Raw genomic sequence first — 19,953 nt, forward strand, 5'->3', positions numbered from 1 at the left:
TCACTTAGCTGTTGGCATGTACACATGAAATTTGCCTTTCTTCAGAATGCATTGCGCACTACTAGCCCTTAACATTACTCTTGCGTGCCCCTTGACTTGAAGATTTTTGAGGTGAACGCTGAAACTGTTCCAAGACCACAGTTTAGGATTCATCACTTGAAGCTGTACGAGGTCACCCCACTTGATCTTTATGCACATCACACACTGTTCCATGAATTTTGAACCTCACATTACAGTTCAATAGGCTGTGAATTTGTCTGATGCAAATGTGTGTCGTGGTGTGTCTGCAAGGGGACTCATGGGCCTTTCTGCTCTGAAGGTAATGTAACTGGAGAAACATTCCTAACAATGATTGCTGATTTATTCCCTGCCATTCGTGCATTATACGGTAATGACCAGGTTTATTTCCAACAAGATAAAACCTCGCCACACTATCTGAGGGATGTACCAGCATATATGGATATAAATTTGCCAAACCAGTGGATAGGACGCAGGGGGCCAATTGAGATTCCTGCATGCTCTCCAGACCTTATGCCACTCAATTTCTTCTTATGGGACACAGTAAAGGATGAGGTGTACAAATGTAAACCACGTAACCTAGACACACTTTGGAATGACATTTAAGCTGTGTGCACAGAAATCTCATTGCATGCTTTGGTACGATGTACGGAATCAGATGTTGACTAGTACTCAGAAATTTCTTGATGCTGAAGGCTACCATTTGGAACATTTGTCGCATTTTCATCATAAAGTACATTTATTTTTAAAATTGGAATAAGCTTTCCTTTCAAGAAATTTAACCTTGTAGAACGGAAATCCGGATTTCTAGGACACTTCAAAGTTTGTGTACATTTTTTGAAGCAATCTGTATGTGTGTATATATTGTGTGTGTGTCTGTGCACGTGTGCGTGTGCATGCATGTGTTTTGTGTGTTTGTGTGTGTGTGTGTGTTATCATGGAATTCCATAACATATATTTCTTCACGTACACTTCTACATTTCTCTCTCTTACTCATACTTGGCACAAATTGGTTTAGGTGATGATTGAACCACCCTCGTGGCCATACTGAAATTCACGTGGTCAAGTTCCAAAGACTCTGTTATACTTTATTGTACATTCTTTAGCACACGTTTTCACACTGTATATGAGACAAAATGGCCGTGCTCATTCTGTTCGTATATCCGCTTGGCTAGCCATGCAGGCAACCTGAACTAGCCAAATATACCACAGACTCGTTAAGAGTTGAAACTTTATTATTGAAGCAGGCCTCGAGGATATTGAGAAAAGGTTTTAGACTAATTACAGATGAAAAGAGAATTACTTGGTCAGCGATCGCAATGAATGAAGTCCCCGAGGTGCTGGTGCATCCTACCTCTGCCGGTTAATGATGTCACAGACTGGGCCGGCAGAGCGCGCTCTCCGGAGCATCCTGGGATTCCTACGCTGAGCAAACATCCGTTAAAGTTTTAAATTCGTGCCCTGAATTCTTAAAAATAAATACACAAAAACACTTGCATGTTTGAGGCATATCCACCCAAGCTCTTACCATTTATTAACATACAGGAATTTAATATATAGGATTCAAAACATTGCCCGCTTTGGCCCACTTCAGGTCCGGTCAAGAGCATTCGGCTCCGCCTCTATTAAATGTTTATAATTACCTAAATTGTGTTGTAAGGGTGTTTCAGACCAGTCTGCTGGTAAACGAAAACAAATATCCATGGGATTAAGAAAGAAAAACATTACAAAATGTATTCATTAATTAAGGGGTTGCATAGCACTGAATAGCCGGACATCCTCTAGAGTTGTGACACACTGTTTAAACCTTCACTGTCATGGTGCTCACGTACTACGGAGGTACAAATGCCGGGAAAGGATTGGCAAAGGTTGTAAAGGGAGCGGAGTCTTACCAGGCTCATGGAGGGTAACAGCCGGCGGTGCACAAAAAAATTGTACAGTAGAGTCTCGATTAACCGAGATAATGTGGATCACTGCTTCCTCGGATAAGCAAAAATTTCCTTGGTTTTCAATTGGACTAGTGGTATCATTTTTCAAGCTTTACTTCAGTGCAAATTCTTTCACATCTCTTCGTGATTTGCTTAACCAGAAAACTGCATCATTGAATTTATTTTATTAAGGCTTTCGAAAATGATTAGATCATTTTCTAGATCTTCGAGCAAAGGTTTTCAACAGTCTATAGTCAGTTCAAATTAAATTAAACAGAACCGTAATTTATCAAAGATCAGTTCATTGAGAACTACTTTACATTAAAATGTGCAGAAAAATAAATTTATTGTTTAATTTATGTCAACCAATCTTAAGTATTGTAAATCTGTGTTGGTAGTCGAGAGTGCATGCAGAATTTCTCTTGTTGGGAAGGGAGGGGTGTATTGAACCATTTTACCTGCTCTTTGCTTCTTTAAATTTGTTGATGAGAATAATTTTTATTTTATTCTTAAGGTGGCATATTTTCTCCCCCATCACACCGGCCTGCATTCACTCCTGTTGGTAGTGGAAAGAAAGAAATTTTTCAAGAATTTGTACCATAAGTAAGGTGAATAGAAACAGCAGGGTGAATAAAATCAGTCCGGGCAAAAAATCTTTACGCACCAATTATATTTAATTGTTTTATACTGTGTACCTTATTTTCCCAATATTCTCAAGAGTAATTTTGATTGAAGAATTTGGTGTTTACGATTCTCTGAAGGGACTGCTTACCTTCACCCTGTTGTATCCATTAATCCTGTTCTATGGTAGTAAAATACTTCCACAAAATATTTTGAAAGGAAAGTTCTCCTTGGAATGTTCCCCCTGTGACGTGTGCAGGGGTTGGCTTCCTGGATGACGTGAAGCTGGAGACGGCGCGGCGGGGGGCGGCGGGCCAGCCGGCCACCTGGATAGAGCGCTGCACCTGCCCCGAGGGCTACGTGGGCCAGTTCTGTGAGTCGTGCGCGCCGGGCTACCGCCACGAGCCGGCCAACGGTGGCTCCTTCGCCCCCTGCGTCCCCTGCAACTGCAACGGCCACGCCGACTACTGCGAGCCGGAGACCGGTGAGCCTCCCCCCTGCCGCTCGTTGATGCCCTCTGGACCATTCTCCCTCGCAATACGAGCGCGGTGTTTGCGGTCTCTCCGTCAGCATGTACGCTGTACGAGCAGAAACTACCCGGTTTCTTAAATACTGTAGCCTGAATTGCATGTGACAATGACTATTCTGAATCGACTTTGTAATATGTAACCAAAAATTACATACTACAAGCTTTCTAACTTTGTAGCATTTTTATATATCAGGAATAAAAATACATAAACAAAATTAAATTTTTAAAAATGTGGGAAACATCCTTCAGGCAAACTATATAGTGCATAATTTCCTAGTCTTGAAAATTTCAATATAGCAAAAAAAAATTTTTTTATATTTAGTAGTTTGTTTAAGATGTTTTTTCTACAGTTGTTAACAATAAAAACTATTAGGAGTTAATTACAAGTTCAAATAACTAGTTATAATGTGCTATATATAGGCTTAGTTCATTTCATTTGAGTACAGTAAATTTATAGAGATATAGGAGAGTAGTTCAGCCATGATATATTATTTCATCAAAGTTTTAATGTTAATTGAACAAAGAGTTTTCCTAAATAAACTTCCCTCACCTCATAGCTTGGGCAAACTAAACAAGTCTGTCCTTAGTTAGGAATCATCTGAGTGTTTTCCTGGAGTAATTTAGGGAAACCATAGAAATTCAAAATCAAGATGGACAGACTGAGATTTGAACCATGTCCTTGGAGTATGAATCCAATGTCATAACAAAAACCTTATTCACTGTGTTACCACTCACCACCTTCGGCTAGTTCAAAATTAGGTGATGAGTGAACATACAGGTTGGTAGCAGGTCACGAAGTAATTCATATGCAATGTTTGATGTATTGCCTGTTATTTTTTATTCACTTAAAATCAAAATAGCACAGTCAACTGAACAAACACAAAAAAAAAATGTAAATGTACATATAGAAAAGAGAAAACACGGAGCCATCGCCCAACCACAACCTCTTGTCACTGTGTTCGGACAATGACTCACTATACAGCCTTCCTTCCCTTTGTGCCGGCAGTGTCCTGGGCTCCCTGACGTAATTCTCAGCCAATTACGGGGCATGGCAACAGAAACTTCCACGAAATGCTTACTTCTGTTCCCACGACCCAGCAATTTTGTCTCTTTCTCACACTCCCATGACCGTGACTCAAACGCCTAGCGTGTGAAACAAAGCCTCAGTCGTAGAAATAAGGAAGGAGAATAACGTCAGCACACCTTCCCACACAAAGAAGCCACCAAAAAAAATACTTGAAAAATAAAAGCGTTAAACCAGGTGAATTACGTTCACAATATCTGACATGGTCAGTTCAAATTACTTTTAAAAGGAAAAACTTTACATCACTTGATAACTTAACCTGAAATATGACAACAATTTATTAAAAATTATTATTACTCAATTGTCATGAGGAAGGCTGTAATCTGGGTTGTTACAACTAGAACAACTCAAATGATGAAAATGAGGTAATGTGTCATTGCTAGAGACAAGATTTCATGCTTTTACTTTTAGGCATGTTTAGTTTTTAAAACAGAAGATTTCTGTTTTTTTTTGTTTATAATTGTTTTAATGATTTCTGTATGTTCATTTAGATTAGCATATTATTCAACAAATATGATACTTAAAAATTTCTTGATTTTACTTATTTCACCAAAAAAATTTCATTTTGACTGATAAATGATGCACTTTTACAATATAATAATTTGTAGTAATCATGTCTAACCACTAAAAACAGTAAGAATAAAAAAAAATATTTGTGTGTTTGAAAAATGTACCAATACCTACTGTAATTTAAAAATAAGTTGCAAGATCAAATATAAAAAGAAGGTAAAATTTTTACCAATCTATTTAGTGCACACTTTTGGTACAAAATAGTAGATACAGTAGAACCCTGTTATAATGTTCCTGCATATACATAATGTTTTCCTGCTTATAATGTCATATTTTTAAAGTCCCAATATTTCCCCCATAAGGACAATGCATTTATTTCCTGCATATAACGTTCATAAATAGTGTAATTTCCTGCTTATAATGTTTGCTTTCTAACATTCAATAAATGGGGAAAAAATGTTTTAAAACCAAATTATTCCAACACGATAAAAAGTTTCATTTATGTATGTTGATGTTTACAATCACTGTCATACAATACATGAAGTTTGTTAAAATACAATTTTATGCAATATACTGAAGGTACACAATGTTCATAGTTACGTGTCAGTTGGTACCCTTAGTCAACTCTTCTCTTCCTTGCCATTCCAGTGGGTATTCAGATGCACGTACATAGTCCTATGATATTTAAGTTGCCAACCATTGAGCGAGGGCATAACTAAAAGTGTTTTCTATTGCTTACAAATGTTTTTTTTTTTCATTCATACGTAGGATTCCCAAAATTAAACATTTTCAGGTGGCGAAGGAGTAGACGTTCTCACTATTAATGTTGTCATCATGAATCGTGAGACAATTTTACAAAAAATGTGGCAGTGTATCTTTAAAGACAAACAAAATTTAACCAGGGAACAAGACGAAGTTGAAAAATTGTTGGCTTGTTTCAGAAAATTCATGTATCAAGTATACTATCTTTGGTTTTAACATTAAAGTTGTTTACATAGCTTGGTGAGTCCATTGGTACAAAGCTCGAACATTGTTAAGTGCTAAATTGAGATTTCCTGCTTATAATGTTTTTTTCTTGTGCTCCCTTGAAAAACATTATAACAGGGTTCTACTGTACTACATTCTTTGAATAAACTACTATATTAAAACATTACATTTTTAGTTATTTTTGACGTGACAACGTCTAATAAATCGATGAATGCCGGCTGCACGCACAAAAAAGTGTCCCACTACGGATGTGCCCTGTTTGCTCATTGTACGCATACGTGGCATCTCTCTTCATGCTCATTGTACGCATGCGTGGTATTTCTCTTCCACTCGATTGGAACAACCATCGATTTGACTTTTCAATCATATTTTTGTCGTTTCAATTATTAATATTACGTAATTTAACGATCGTCCACCGATTTTCAGCACAATCGGTACAGTTATTTAAAAGTAATGTTGAATATTCAATTACGTTTTGAACCAACAATGGTGTTTTACAGTTACACATAATAATTCAAATTACACCCGGGATCTTTTGCACAATGTTTTAAAAAATATTGTAACACATTATAAATAAGTTTGGTGTATTTGGGATGCGTATTTGTTATGAAATCGTGTTATAAAAACGAAATAATATTATTCCCCTACCGTGAACAAATTTTTTATTACAAGTATATAAAATTTGAAACTATCAATTTTCAAGACTGGCCTCATGGTCTTGTGGTTAGCGTGGCTAATTTCTGATCTGAAGGATGTTAGTTCAAATCCTGGCGAATGCGAAGTTTTTTTTGTTCTTGTATAAATAAATACGACATACGCAACATTTCAAAAGTAATAAATATATTTGAATTAATGAATGCAAATAAAAGTAAATTTATTAATTAAATTTTAGATTTCATTTCACTCCTTTGTATCCATACAAAATAGTGATAATTCAATAAAAAATGATTCCATTTTATTCATAAATATATGCAGAGGTAGATTTTATCATACAAAAGATAGAAAAATTTTAAAAAAATTCTTCCTCAAACAATATAACATTTTTAATGCCTAAATGGTTTGGTTGCAAAAACCAATAACGGCTTAGTCTCAGCCCAAATATATTTCCTTTTCTTCTGGATCAATCATTTTATCAATGTTTTGTTATGACGTCACGTTAAACTATCGTCTGTAAACCGACTTTACAGACAACCATTTTTTGATTAAAAATACTGTTAATTACATGTTTTTGGTTTTTTCGGTGTTTTAATACGTATTAACTTGGATTTTTTTTTTTTTTGTGGTGTAAGGACATAAGTTTCAGTGTTATTTCAGTTTTATCGCAATCTTCACCAGATAATGTTGTCTCTAGTCATTGGCAATTGTTTGTCCATGTGGTGTGCGCAGGTCGGTGCAAGTGCCAGCACAACACGGCGGGCGACAACTGTGACCTGTGCGAGCGCGGCTACTACGGCAACGCCCTCCAAGGCACGGAGCACGACTGCAAGCCCTGCCCGTGCCCCAATCGCGGCGCGTGCACACAGCTCTTCGACGAGACTGTCGTGTGCCTCGAGTGCCCCCGGGGATACGGAGGTAACTCCAGACGTCCCTCCCGAGCCTCAGATTCATTGTGATAAATGTGGGCCATGAAGTAGCTTATTATGTTTTAGTAATTATTAATGCTTTAGTAATGATTATTTTCTAGTAATAAATAATTCTTCCTCTAGTGAAAAAAAATTTTGTAGTTGCCCTTATTTGCAATGCCTAATTCATCACTGCTATTATTATTATTAACATTATTGTTGATGATGTAATAAATTGGGATATGTAAGTGTTTTCTATGTACAAAAGGAAACCCTGTTAAGAAGTTTCCGAAAGTAATGAAAATGTTAGACTTATTAAAAGGGAAAAGGTTTTAAAAGACTAAAGTTTTATGTTTATATTGTTCTAGAGTACTTAATTTTTTTTTTTAAATTTATGTAGAGGAAAACCTCCTAAGTGGGATTTTGTAAGACAGTTTTACAATATGTACTGTAATACAATACATGTAACTTTTTCCTTGGGTTAATATCTAGTTTGATAATAGACACACTTGTAAGTTAGATTAATGATACACTTGTAAGTTATAAATACATATGTATTTTTAATGTTTGACAGGACCACGTTGTGATCTGTGCAGCGATGGATACTTTGGGGACCCGACTGGCAAATTTGGCCCAGTGCATGTGTGCCAACTTTGCGACTGTAACGAAAATGTAGATCTCAATGCCGTGGGTAACTGCAATCGCACCACCGGCGAGTGTCTCAAATGCATCCACAATACAGCTGGAGCAGCATGTGATGTGTGCAGACCAGGTAAAGTAGGCAGTTCAGTGAACCATAAACAGCCATGATTCTCCTTTTTACGTACAGCAAACATGTTGTACATCTAGAACAACGATGCTCCAAGTGGATATAACGATATAACGTTCCCTGTGACAGACTCACCCATAAACAAGTCAGTTTTCTTCCCAATCTGAAACAGAATAAACTTTAATTCAGGTTATTGTTTTAAAGTATTTTTTTTACAAAATAGACCAAACAAAATTAGCATTAAGTTGCACAATTTTTTCGTAAGTGATATGAATCTTATAATGGGTAAGCCTTAACATTCATTTTAATTAGGAAAAATATAAATGACTCATAAATATATCAAAACAGCGATTCATATTGAAATGCCTGAAGAATTTATAAATGCTAACAAATGATATTGAATTTAAATAAATGTTTTACAGAACATTTATAAACACTACCTTCAATAATCTGTAATAATTATATACGAAGTACAGTGAATTTAATTTTCTTCTCTGGTGTCCCAAGTGGTGCCTGTTGCAATGTCTAAGAGTCATTACACATTCTAGTTTTGTACAATATGCAGTTTGCTTGGATTCCTTAAATTTTGTTGTATTTGGGGGATTAGAATTTTTTATTTAGCTCAATAAAATGAAAAATGATCCTTCATTAAAAATTCCCGATTTTTTTGTTTAAATTATTAATTTATTCTAATTATGTGTAAGTATAGTTGTAGATCATCATACAGTAAAATTTTCCCCACACTCTGGTTTCCATCTTAAATACTTTCTGTAACCTTGGTCATCAGCTTATATTTCAGTTTGGTTCAAAACACAAAATTTTCTATAAGAATTATGTCTGGGCATTATAAGATTACAACTTTTAAATTCATCATAAATATACAGAGCCTTGTTTTGGTTGTGCACCTGTTGACAAAAGACAGTATTTCTGACTTAAGCAGGTGGTTTTATAGTTGCAACATAAACCAGATAGGTGTGTCAGTGCAGCTATATTGTTACTGTGTATTTGCAACCAAGAGCTACCATATTAATAAATATTGAAAAGGGTGGAATCAAGTGAAAAGTATTAATTGAATACTGCCATTCTGAATTAGAGATTTTGCAGGATTTTCCAGTATAGTTATAATGGGAATACTGAATGTGAAAAGGTCTAATGTTAAATGTAACCCACTATAAAATAGGAAATACTGAACTGAAATGAAAACAGACAGTAATGATAAACTCTGATTAAGCTAAAAATTCTGGAAGCACACTAATGGGGCCTAGGTCAACAACCAGAATCCACTTGAGAAAAATCTGAATGCGAGTGGCTCGAAGGGTACCGGACTGTAGAGCTTGCCAATCCACAGAATGCTGGATTAATGATCATTCATTATATTTTCTCTTGGTGAAGTATGTACTTAATCATAGTTTTATTCATGGGCATCGCAACCGGGGGGATGGGGGGGGACACGTCCCTCCCAATAATAAAAGTCTACAATTTCGTCCCCTCCAATAATATATTTAGTTTCGTAGTTATATTAAAAATATGATTTCTGGGATATAACCCATATGTTGCGCATTGTGCATTTAGTTCAATCGTGGTAATGTGAGCACTGTGTTTTTAAAAATTTGTTCTCTGAAAATATTTTTTATAAAAAATAAATTATATATTGCAACCAACTATAATTAGAATATTTAGGAAAGAAAAATGGCAAAAACCACCTTTTTGCACCTTCAAACCCCAAATTTTCTCGGGGGAGGACCCCCGGACCCCTTGCTTTTTTTTCCAGGGGATGGATATTCCTTAACAACTAAATCAAGTGCAGTCCCCCCCAAAAAATATATCTTTGCGACGCCCATGGTTTTATTTATGTATTCAGATTGAACTGGAGACTGCTTTGACGTGGTACGAATCTTTGAAAGAAAATCTTTTGCAAGTATGTAAAGAAAAAGCGCGCAGAATGATCTTCTCCCCTTCCTTTTGAAAAGAAAAAAAAACTCAACACGTTTATGAATAATAGAACATGTAGGTATGTCTGTGCAGGTTTCTACGGTGACGCCCTGTCGCCGGTGAAGGGCGACTGCAAGCGGTGCCAGTGCTTCGGGCCGGGCACCCACAGTGGGGCGTCCGGCCCCCCGCTGTGCGACCAGGCGTCGGGGCAGTGCGAGTGCCGGCCCAACGTCAAAGGGAGGAACTGCGACCAGTGTGAGGACGGCTACTACAACATCATCAGCGGAGAGGTACCGATTAACATACCTTGTACATAGTAAGCTTTAACTTTCATCAGACTGAGTGGTAATACAATAATTTTGTAATATATTGTACAAAATGTGTTATACCTTTAAGCATTTATGAAAGACACTCTTGTAGTCAAGTTCATTATATGTAATATAGAATATTTAAAACAAAACCTTATCCTCAAATAATTTAGATGTGTATAAGGGATCTTAATTATCATTTGTAAACAAATAACATGTGCGATATGACCATATGTATCCAGGGCTGGCGCGTCCATATAGGCGAACTAGGCAACTGCCTAGGGCGCCAAGTAGCTGGGGGCGGCACAGCACGACACATAACAGCTGATAAAATATGTTTTACGATTATTGAAACTAGATGAAAATGGATTTTTGAAACAGTTTGGAATGTTTATATTGATTTAATGTCCACGGTGACCTGTTTATGATTTGTAATCAGTAAAAAAGTAAAAAAAAAACCCAAGCCTGCTTACATTTGATTGTTGACAAAATCTTAGGCTTATGTGATGTATTTTGAGAGAAGGAAAATTTTTTTTGGGGTGTCGGGCGAGGGCTGGGCGGCAGGGGGGGGGGGGGGGATTAAGGTTTTTCGCCTAGGGCGCCTATTTACCTTGCACTGGCCCTGTATGTATCGTCAGTGATAACCAAGATGGCGACCCAATGAGGTGTTGAAGCACACTTGTTTCCATCAATGTAAATTTGATCAAACATTTTGTGATTTGGTGAACATTCTAGTTCGAGAAATATTGAGCATTTTTATAATAACATTTGCTACTGAAGTTTCACTTACCATGAGGCCCAGCGATTGTAAAACTGCTGTATCTGTGCAACTGCACAATCCCATATGTTTTTCTACGAGTGTGTTTATGCACACAAACCAGCCTGCACAAGCTTGTTATGATTTATATTTTTTGGTAACGTAAGAAAATCCCTCTCAGGGTTGCGAGCCATGCAACTGTGACCCCGTCGGCTCTCTGAACCACACGTGCGACATCCGTACGGGCCAGTGCCTGTGTCGTCCGGGCATCACGGGCCTGCGGTGCGACGCCTGCGAGTCCTATCACTACGGCTTCTCCCAGGACGGCTGTGAGATGTGCGAGTGTGACCGCATCGGCTCCATGAGCTTGCAGTGCGACCCGCAGGGGCAGTGCCCGGTGAGTGCCGTCCACCCGCTAGGCTCATCTTCGTTTCTTTATAGCCGTAGTATAGCGGAATAAAATGTACTGCTCAGAGTGATATTCAAAGTGTAACTATCAGGAAGAGTGGTTTAACTGAATTGCTATTTGGTGTGCACTTGTATGCCAACACCGAGTGGCGAGGCCTCGTGGCAGCAAGTACATATGTCAGTTGCACATTACGTACATTATTCTGAATCCTCTTAACCTTAGAAACTGAAATTCCATTTTTCTATAAATTTTAACCTGTAATTTAACTCTCCTAGCATTAACCCTGCATCATGTCTGTGAAATTCTACTTCTAAAGCGAGTGGTACCATGACACCCATGAGTTTTTATTTTATTTTAGCTTGACAGCTCATCGAGACCATGAAGATGGTGACACCAACAATACAGACCAGGGAAATTGGGGCTGGGTGAAAGGGTGAGGGTTAAAAATAAAATTGTTTTAATTACGTAATACATTCTTAAATTTCTCAAACCAAAATAGTATGAAACCTTTTTTATGAAAGTTTAAAAATGCATTCTTTTATGAAATTTGATGTATGGGGATATTACTTTAAAGTGTTAAATAAGTGTGAAAGTATTGATTCACTTTGTAATGTACCACTAAAGCTGTGGTCACCACGCGAGAGAGAGAGGCTGACGGAGAGGGTGTGCTGGTCGGCAGTGCCTGGAGAACGTGGAGGGGCGGCAGTGCGAGCGCTGCAAGGAGAACAAGTATGACCGGCAGCGCGGGTGCGTGGACTGCCCGCCGTGCTACAACCTGGTGCGGGACGCAGCCGACGCCCACCGCGCCCGGCTGGGCGAACTGCGCGCCGTGCTGGAGAACATCGCCAGCGACCCCACCGTCAGCAACGACACCAACTTTGAGCGCAAGCTGAGGGACGTGCAGGAGAAGGTGGAGGACCTGTGGACGCGGGCTCGGCTTGGCTCCGGAGGTGAGTTCTGGCCGACGGCACTCGGCTCACCGGGCCGCGGAACATTCCAGACTGGTTCTCCGCAGTTGTGCAATGAGAAACCAAATGACATTTCTTAAAATTGGCATTTTGGTTGAAAAAAAAACAATTAGTAATACTTATCAGTTACTTTGATGATGAATCAGTATGGAAAATAATGATGCCAAATTACGCTTCAGTGATCCGAGTGTAGAAATCTGTTCGAAAGACTTTACGAAAATGGATGTAGAACAAGAAATTGTTTCAGTAGTCTGTCCTTATTTCATAACTGCATTCTATTAATTAATGGATTCACAAATTGCTATATATATGTACTATGTGTGTGTGTCTATATATATATATATATATATATATATATATATGTTGTCTTGGGTTACTCTAGTTTACCCACCCGTTCATTCCATCAGTTCTTCATTCTCATCGCTCATCGCTTCTAATGACCCCAGCATCAATGAGCATTGATCAATCATTCATTCATTCATTCATTGCTGGGTCATGAAAGTCACTGAAGTCCGCAAAAAGTCGCAAATCTTTGACAAGTTCATCAATACAAAAACATTAAAAAGTCCAGAATTCAAAATATTTTCTTATCAGAATCAAAGTCACTTAAAAATGTTGCACATGTATGAAACTTTGCAGTCAGCTTTAAGTATTTAATGTAGGGATGTGCGAGTACCCGATATTTTCCGGTACGGTTCGAATCCACAGTTACCCGAACCTGGAATCGTTGTACGTACATGGATTCTAACAGTATTACGAATATTCACAAAAGTTATAAATTAATTTAATACGGCTCAAAAATACTAGCTGTGAAAAATGAAATTAGGCTACTATTACGTAAGTATTTATAATATGATGTATCAAAGAAACATATGTAAATTAAATAATTAACACAGTAACATTAAAGGAATTTCAAGATTTCGAGAGCTTAAACTATATTTACGAATTTCGTCGTATAGCAAACTATAAACTAAAAACCATTACATACCTACAAGAAAAAAAGTCTTGGCTATTTATTGGAGAAAAAATAATTTTGTTTGCTGAAACGTTTATAAAACTGAGATTTCCCTGTGGTGTGCAGTTTATTACAGTTGAGTTGGAGAATCGAATATGTTTTTGTTTTCATATTTTAAAGTGTTTATTATTAATTAAGTTTACATAATTATAAACATTTCAATCTCAGTGTAATAAATACGTAATTGCCAGTAGTTACAGTTAGAAAAAAGAGAACACACATTGTTTTTAAATTAATCAGTTATTTTTAATTATTCTGTGCTTAATATTCGGAATCTTGATTCATATCTCAAATATTGCCAGGGATTCAAATCGGATTCGAACCGAACTGAAATCAAGGATTCGCACATCCCTAATTTAATGGTTTGAAATATTGATGTGTTATTTAAATAAAATGCAGATTCTGCATTGCAGTGTTTTGGTGAATAAATCTTGCTTGTTAAATGATATTTTGCTAAATAGATAATATAAAAAATTATAAATGTAGAATTGGTATCGGACATTTGCTACACATGCCTCAGTTAATTAATTACAGCAAATAGTTATTTAACAGATGAAGGAAATGTCACTAATTTTGATCTTTGCAATCCAGTGTAAACACACTATTTGATAATAAGCCCTTAAATATGTGCTTTGGGCTGTCTAGGTGACGACAAGAGTTTCTTTGAACAGTTGGAGGAACTACACATGCGTCTGGATGGCGTCAGTGAACTGATATTGCAGGCGGATTCTCTGAGCCGCGAGGCGGCCGATGGCTCTGAGCAGGGGAAGGAGAGCATTACCGAGGCGGAGGAGACCAATGAGAGATCTTTAGAGCTGCTGAAGGCAAGTCACTGATGAACAACCTTGAAAAACTTTACAAACTTAACAGTACTCTTTGCGATGATGCAATCATCTTCTTTGGTTTGATACATTTTGTATCTTCCTAAAAATAAATTACTTGTTTAAAGTGGAGTACTTATGTTTTTTTTTTCATTTCAATGCCCTTGAAGTTCTCATTTATCATCTATGACTAAAAATTAGTCATTAAAAAACCTTGGGATTATATTATGTAACATGATAAGAAAATGAATCCATATCTCAATACTGTTTTATAAGAAAAAGAAATCCATTTAAAAAAAAATCCTGCCCTTTTTTTTAGTGTGTTTTTGTCATTACTGCATTTTTTTAAATTTTAAATGCGTGTTTTTAAAGATTGTAGGCTTAAGTGGCCATTTTCTGGAGTTGCTTGGCTTCTGGGTTGTAGCCACGTCGAAGGCGAAGATATCATAGACGTTTCGGTCGAATTTCAGTCGCCATCATCAGGGAGCAGTTACGTACTACCTACTCAGTATGTAACTGCTCCCTGATTATGCAGACTGTGCAACGTCGACCGTAATATAGGTTACATCTTCACCTTCAATGCGGCTACAACCTAGAAGCCAAGCAACTCCAATGTGTTTTTTAGTTCATTCATTTTATACATATATAGATATTGATGTTACACTTTTGTGTAAACATGCTAAAAAGTGTAACTCTTCAGGACAATTATTTAAAATGCTAGATACGTTCATTTAGGTGGTGACCACCTCATTCTACACAACGACTGATTAAGTATGCTGTAGCACGATCTCTGAGTAATCTTGCTGTTGTCCCTCGCAGAAGCAACTGGACTTCCTGCAGACGGAAGGCGCTGCCGTCTTGGAGAAGGCAAGGGAGCGCTCCGCTCAGTTCGGCCAGCAGAGCGAGCAGATGTCGGAGACGGCCCGCGAGGCCCGCTACTTCGTGCAAGAGTAAGCGCACCGCACACCTTTGCAAATGGTTCTCCGACTTTGCTTGAATGCAGCACCTGCATCTACAGACGTGTCTCGCATGGGCGTTGCTGGGATTTCATTTTTAAATGGATATGCTTTGGCATTGTCTACCAAAAATTGATAGTAACACTTGATATTTTTTTGAGACCAATCTTTTCACTTTGCAGTCCAACAATTGCTAAATTACATATCTGAACCCCGAATGTAAAGAACATATCCATCTTTTTAATGAACAATTCAGATATCATACTATTATCTTAAAAATAAAGAATTTTTGTCTAATAATTAATAAAGAATACCCAGTTAAAGTTTCAAAAAGCAATTCCTATTCTCAGCGAAAAATACAGAAAATAAATTTTTCAAAAATCAAAAACTTGCTCTCTTAAAAAATTAATATTTTATAACATGGTGTCTTTTACCTCTGAGGTACAGACAATTGTATATCAAATTAAACAGGTTATTAATAGTAGTTTTGGAAGGATGTGTCTAAATACTTCTCTTTTCCCGTCTATGCTCTTGGTGTCTCGCATCAGTGAGAACAGAGTTGAGATGCGAGACGGGGCTGGGGCAAATGTGGGAGTCGCTCCTACTTAAGGATGGACCCATCTTCTCCGAGGAGTGAATGAGGCGAGGTGGGATGTTTGAGGATCTTCTACGTTGTCATATGAGGAAGGAGGAAACTGGAATACCTGGAGAAAACCCTGCTGGTCACCGTGACATCCATATTGTTTCTCACTTTGCAAAATAAATCAGGAGAGATTCATTGGAGACTAATCCTGACTCACCCTTGTGAATAGTGTTTGCTCTGAACACTATAACATCGTGGCTCTTTCTGGCAGAACATAAGTGCTTGACAAGACTGTTATTGTTGACAAGAAAATGAGATGATGTTTTTATGTAAATACTTAAAAAAAGTTCACAAACTTACTAAAGAAAACCAGCTTAAAACATGACATAGCTAATAAATTATTTATTTATGTGTTTTTAATTTCACTTTTGATCAACTGAAAATAAGATCTTGTGGTACCATTAAATTGATAATATGAAAGAGTTGGCATGCCAGACAGCATATTAACCTTACGACTTTACTTAAATGACCACGTAAAATAAGGTATATAGTTTATAACATATAAAATATAATATAACTAAAGTTAATCAATTGGATAGCAAAGTACAGCTGTGACCATGGTGCACTTTTATGCTGGTTTGATGTTTACGTAACATCAAAACTGCTTACGTAATCCCTGGGTCCTGACAGCAAATATATTTTGTATCTTTGCTGTTGATTTCTGGGCTTAAGCCGTGTCTGTATGTCGCTCATCACCAACGTTTCAGTGCATGTTGTAGTTGCATTCTTCAGGGTGCTAGCTATCCTAAATATGGCAACTACAACATGCACTGAAACGTTGGTGATGAAAAACATCCAGATGGGGTAAAAGCCCAGAAGACAACAGTGTATGACAACATTTTGCAAAAGCCTGCAAAATACATCAAATGAGGTAACTTGATCAATTTTTTTCATTTGTCTTTTTTATTTTTATATACTGTTAACATTTTACAGGTATTTTATTCCTCATACATAAAGTATTTTCTTTAGAGGGTTTCACTGTATTTAAATTTAAATTACCTATCTTTGCTCTTTTTTTAAACAGGTGTATTTTCACAATGATTAGGATAATGTACTGTAGAAACCAAACCAACTATTTAGATACAGCCTGAGCTAAAAAAAAAAAAATATGTGCTTCCTATATTATAGTATTTTATCAAACTATAAATAAAGAAGTATTATTTTATCCATTATCCAGGCAGGAGAGAGAAGCTGAAGATATCCGCAAAAATGCAGAGAGAGCTGTGAACACATCAGCTAAGGCTTATGATCTTGCTTCGGAAACCATCAAGCAGCAGCAGAACATCAGGTAAGTCACCGTTTTTATCCTTACCTTGTGGTTCCCCCAGGCTAGTTTCTCGTGAAGGTTAAGTAAGGTGGAGCAAGTGAAGCAGTTTTATCTTCTCTTGTCACGCCAAAGGTTCCCACACTCTGGTGTAGTACATCATAGCGGTAGTGGTAGCAGTAAGGTGCACAATCTTGAACTGTACTACAGTTTCCTTTGTGCGGTATTGCAAAAATGCAATTAACTATGGAGGTAAGATTGCTGTATGCACGTCTGATCATGGCCATGTTCTCAGTAGATGCTACCATGTTTCACGTTATCCAGTCATCTTGTACAGTTCTCGTCTCTCATCTGTCACCTTGGTGTGTGTGCATTAGCGGGTGTAGTGCAGTATACCGCTGCTGCGTCAGTATTGCTACTGCTAGCGCTTGAGCACACTGCACCAGAATTTGGGGGCTTAATTGCAGCAAAGTTATACGTGGCTGTGATTGCCAAGTTGTGGATTCCATCCCAGTACTCCAACATTAAGCCTGTGCAAAGCTTCGACTTAGCGAATCTATCTTAGTTCTTTTTAATATTCGATTTTTCTTCGCCAGGAAATTTGCTATTTGTTTTATGTGAAGCTTCGGTTGTGATACAAAGCTTCATGTCTGATGTGAAGCTAGGCAATTGTTACAAAGCTTTAAAACTTGGAACCCAAGATTCCCTCATTAAAATATTTAATTTTTTTTTTATATGTTCTGCACAAGTAAATTTGTTTACTTAAAAAAAAAATTGCATGTACCTCAGTACATTCATAGAAGTAAAACTTCTTTGGCAATTCAAACCTCTACTCTTAAGTATGTACATCATAAGGAGTAACTAAATGAAACTCATTGAATATCTATTGTGGACATAATGTGTTATTAATGTAGTTGACCTAGCCAAACGTAAGCAACAATTCACAAGTTGTTTACAATATTTTAAACATAGCTAACCTACAATAACCAAGCATTTTCATAAATCTATTGCCATCAGCCGGGGTCTCGTGCTCGATTCCCGCGGCAAGTCTTAAGGGGCTGGTTGTTGATTATGGTTTGATTTTCCGGGAGGGTGCCAGGCTAGCTCATGCGTCTAACCATTTGTGTGGGTCGATCGGCCCCAGCGTGCTTCCCTAGACTTGGTGGCTTGGATTTAATAGTGTAATCTACCTGCTAATGAAACATGATGGCACTCCCTTATCAGCATAGATGGCTGGTGCCTAACTACGCAACAGAAACACTCATTTGCACTCGTGAACGTGGGTTACACGTATTTATTGACGAACATGGATTGTACACGGCACTAGACTTGATTAGTTCTTTGGACAGAAATGGATACACGAGAATTACACGACACTATACTCTTGATTGTGTTACGAATATCTCTCCCTAGGGCAGTTCGTCGTAGGGGAGGTTTAGTGGTCACTTGGAGTCGGCCACGTCTGTATATTAAAGATAACAGGCAGTAAGCCTAATTCGCGTGTGCAAATTATTCACATTAAATTAATCCCGAGGGGATGTGGTTGAGGCCGGCAGACGTTTGCTCGGCTGCGTTAACTAAAGCTCTGTCTCCTGGAGCCGGCCAGGTCCGGATAATGGCTGTCCTTAAGGCGGCCCTGTGGCCCGTGGCCTTAAGGCAGAAATTTACGACGGCTGGGTTAATCCCTGCACTGTAAAAACCGACCCGGGGTTGTGTGGGGAGTTGACGTTAAAGAAGGTTTGAGACATGACTATAATTACCAGTGTGAAGTATCAGAGAATTGCAAGTTGAAGGCTCCCCACGGAACGAACACTTTCGCCCCAGGCCGCGAGCTGATCAGAACTGCCTGAGGGGGCTGGCGTGCGGGGTGGGGGGGAACAGTTCTGCCGCGCGCCAAGCCACGAGTCAAGAAAGAGATTACCGTTATTCGGTTTAATATTTGATAACTTACTCACTAAATGTACATGACAATTGTGTGATTAATTATTCAGGTGATAATTTCATTTCTAAACATTGACTAAAGTTTTAATTGCTTACATTGAAAAATTATTATTTGAAAAAATGAGTCAAAGGAAAGACTCACAATTAAATGTTAAAAACCACTGGTTCTGTTTATGTTTGTGGTTTGTTCTGGATGTTGCTTCAGCACTTTACCTTTGGGCCGTGATGAAACTTAAGGGCATTTGTTAATTACTGTGCTCTGAGGGGGCTTGCACTCGTGTGCTACGACGCACTTTTCGAATTACGTGTTGATTAAATGGGATTGTTTTACGTGTGCGTTAAACGATTAATTGATGGTTGTTCGCGCTAGGTGGAGTTCTGTGGCAAAATTGTAACACTGGGAGTACTTGAGTCACAGCTTTGCGCTTGACCTGGGTTGGGTTTGCTAGGGGTGCGTTTCACCAGCGGGAGCCAATACTGGTGGGCTGAGACCAGGCTCGGATAGCCTCCGGCGGTATGACGTCACTATAATATTTTTAATTACATTTACCTAACCAAATCATTAAACTGTTAATTATTGGTTAACTACTTAAAATATTGAACTGCCATTTTATACAATGATTAGAAACAAGATAACACAGTATGGTTTTTTTTTTTTGGCTTTCATTTCTTTTAAAAGTATTTAAAAATCCTAACCTTTGAGGTATTTATCAGTAATGTGATTAAAATAAAAATTAATTAATAAACATGAATTTTAAAAAAAAATATATTGCACACTTCACAATAACTGCTCAGGACATCAATAATTATTGATCAATCAACATTGATTAATAAACAATAAATATTACTCACTCATGAAATACACCTTACAGAAAAAACTGTGCATGTTACTGTTTCTTCAAACAAGTCTGACATTTGGAACACACCAAAT

At 37.7% G+C, this 19,953-nt stretch overlaps 1 protein-coding gene across 2 annotated transcripts in view; it reads left to right on the plus strand.

The window, feature by feature from the left end:
• LOC134546223 (laminin subunit gamma-1) overlaps positions 1–19,953 on the plus strand; it is a 617,689-nt gene that overhangs the window by 547,598 nt on the left and 50,138 nt on the right. For both annotated transcript variants that reach the window (XM_063388849.1, XM_063388850.1), the window contains 9 exons: positions 2,827–3,051; positions 7,064–7,249; positions 7,814–8,011; positions 10,034–10,230; positions 11,187–11,402; positions 12,094–12,364; positions 14,043–14,221; positions 15,038–15,168; positions 16,995–17,105. In XM_063388849.1, coding sequence (XP_063244919.1) covers positions 2,827–3,051; positions 7,064–7,249; positions 7,814–8,011; positions 10,034–10,230; positions 11,187–11,402; positions 12,094–12,364; positions 14,043–14,221; positions 15,038–15,168; positions 16,995–17,105 — 1,714 coding nt within the window. The remainder of the gene's footprint in view (positions 1–2,826; positions 3,052–7,063; positions 7,250–7,813; positions 8,012–10,033; positions 10,231–11,186; positions 11,403–12,093; positions 12,365–14,042; positions 14,222–15,037; positions 15,169–16,994; positions 17,106–19,953) is intronic.

The sequence above is a fragment of the Bacillus rossius genome, chromosome 1 (genome assembly GCF_032445375.1).
Source record: "Bacillus rossius redtenbacheri isolate Brsri chromosome 1, Brsri_v3, whole genome shotgun sequence".
NCBI lineage: Eukaryota > Metazoa > Arthropoda > Insecta > Phasmatodea > Bacillidae > Bacillus > Bacillus rossius.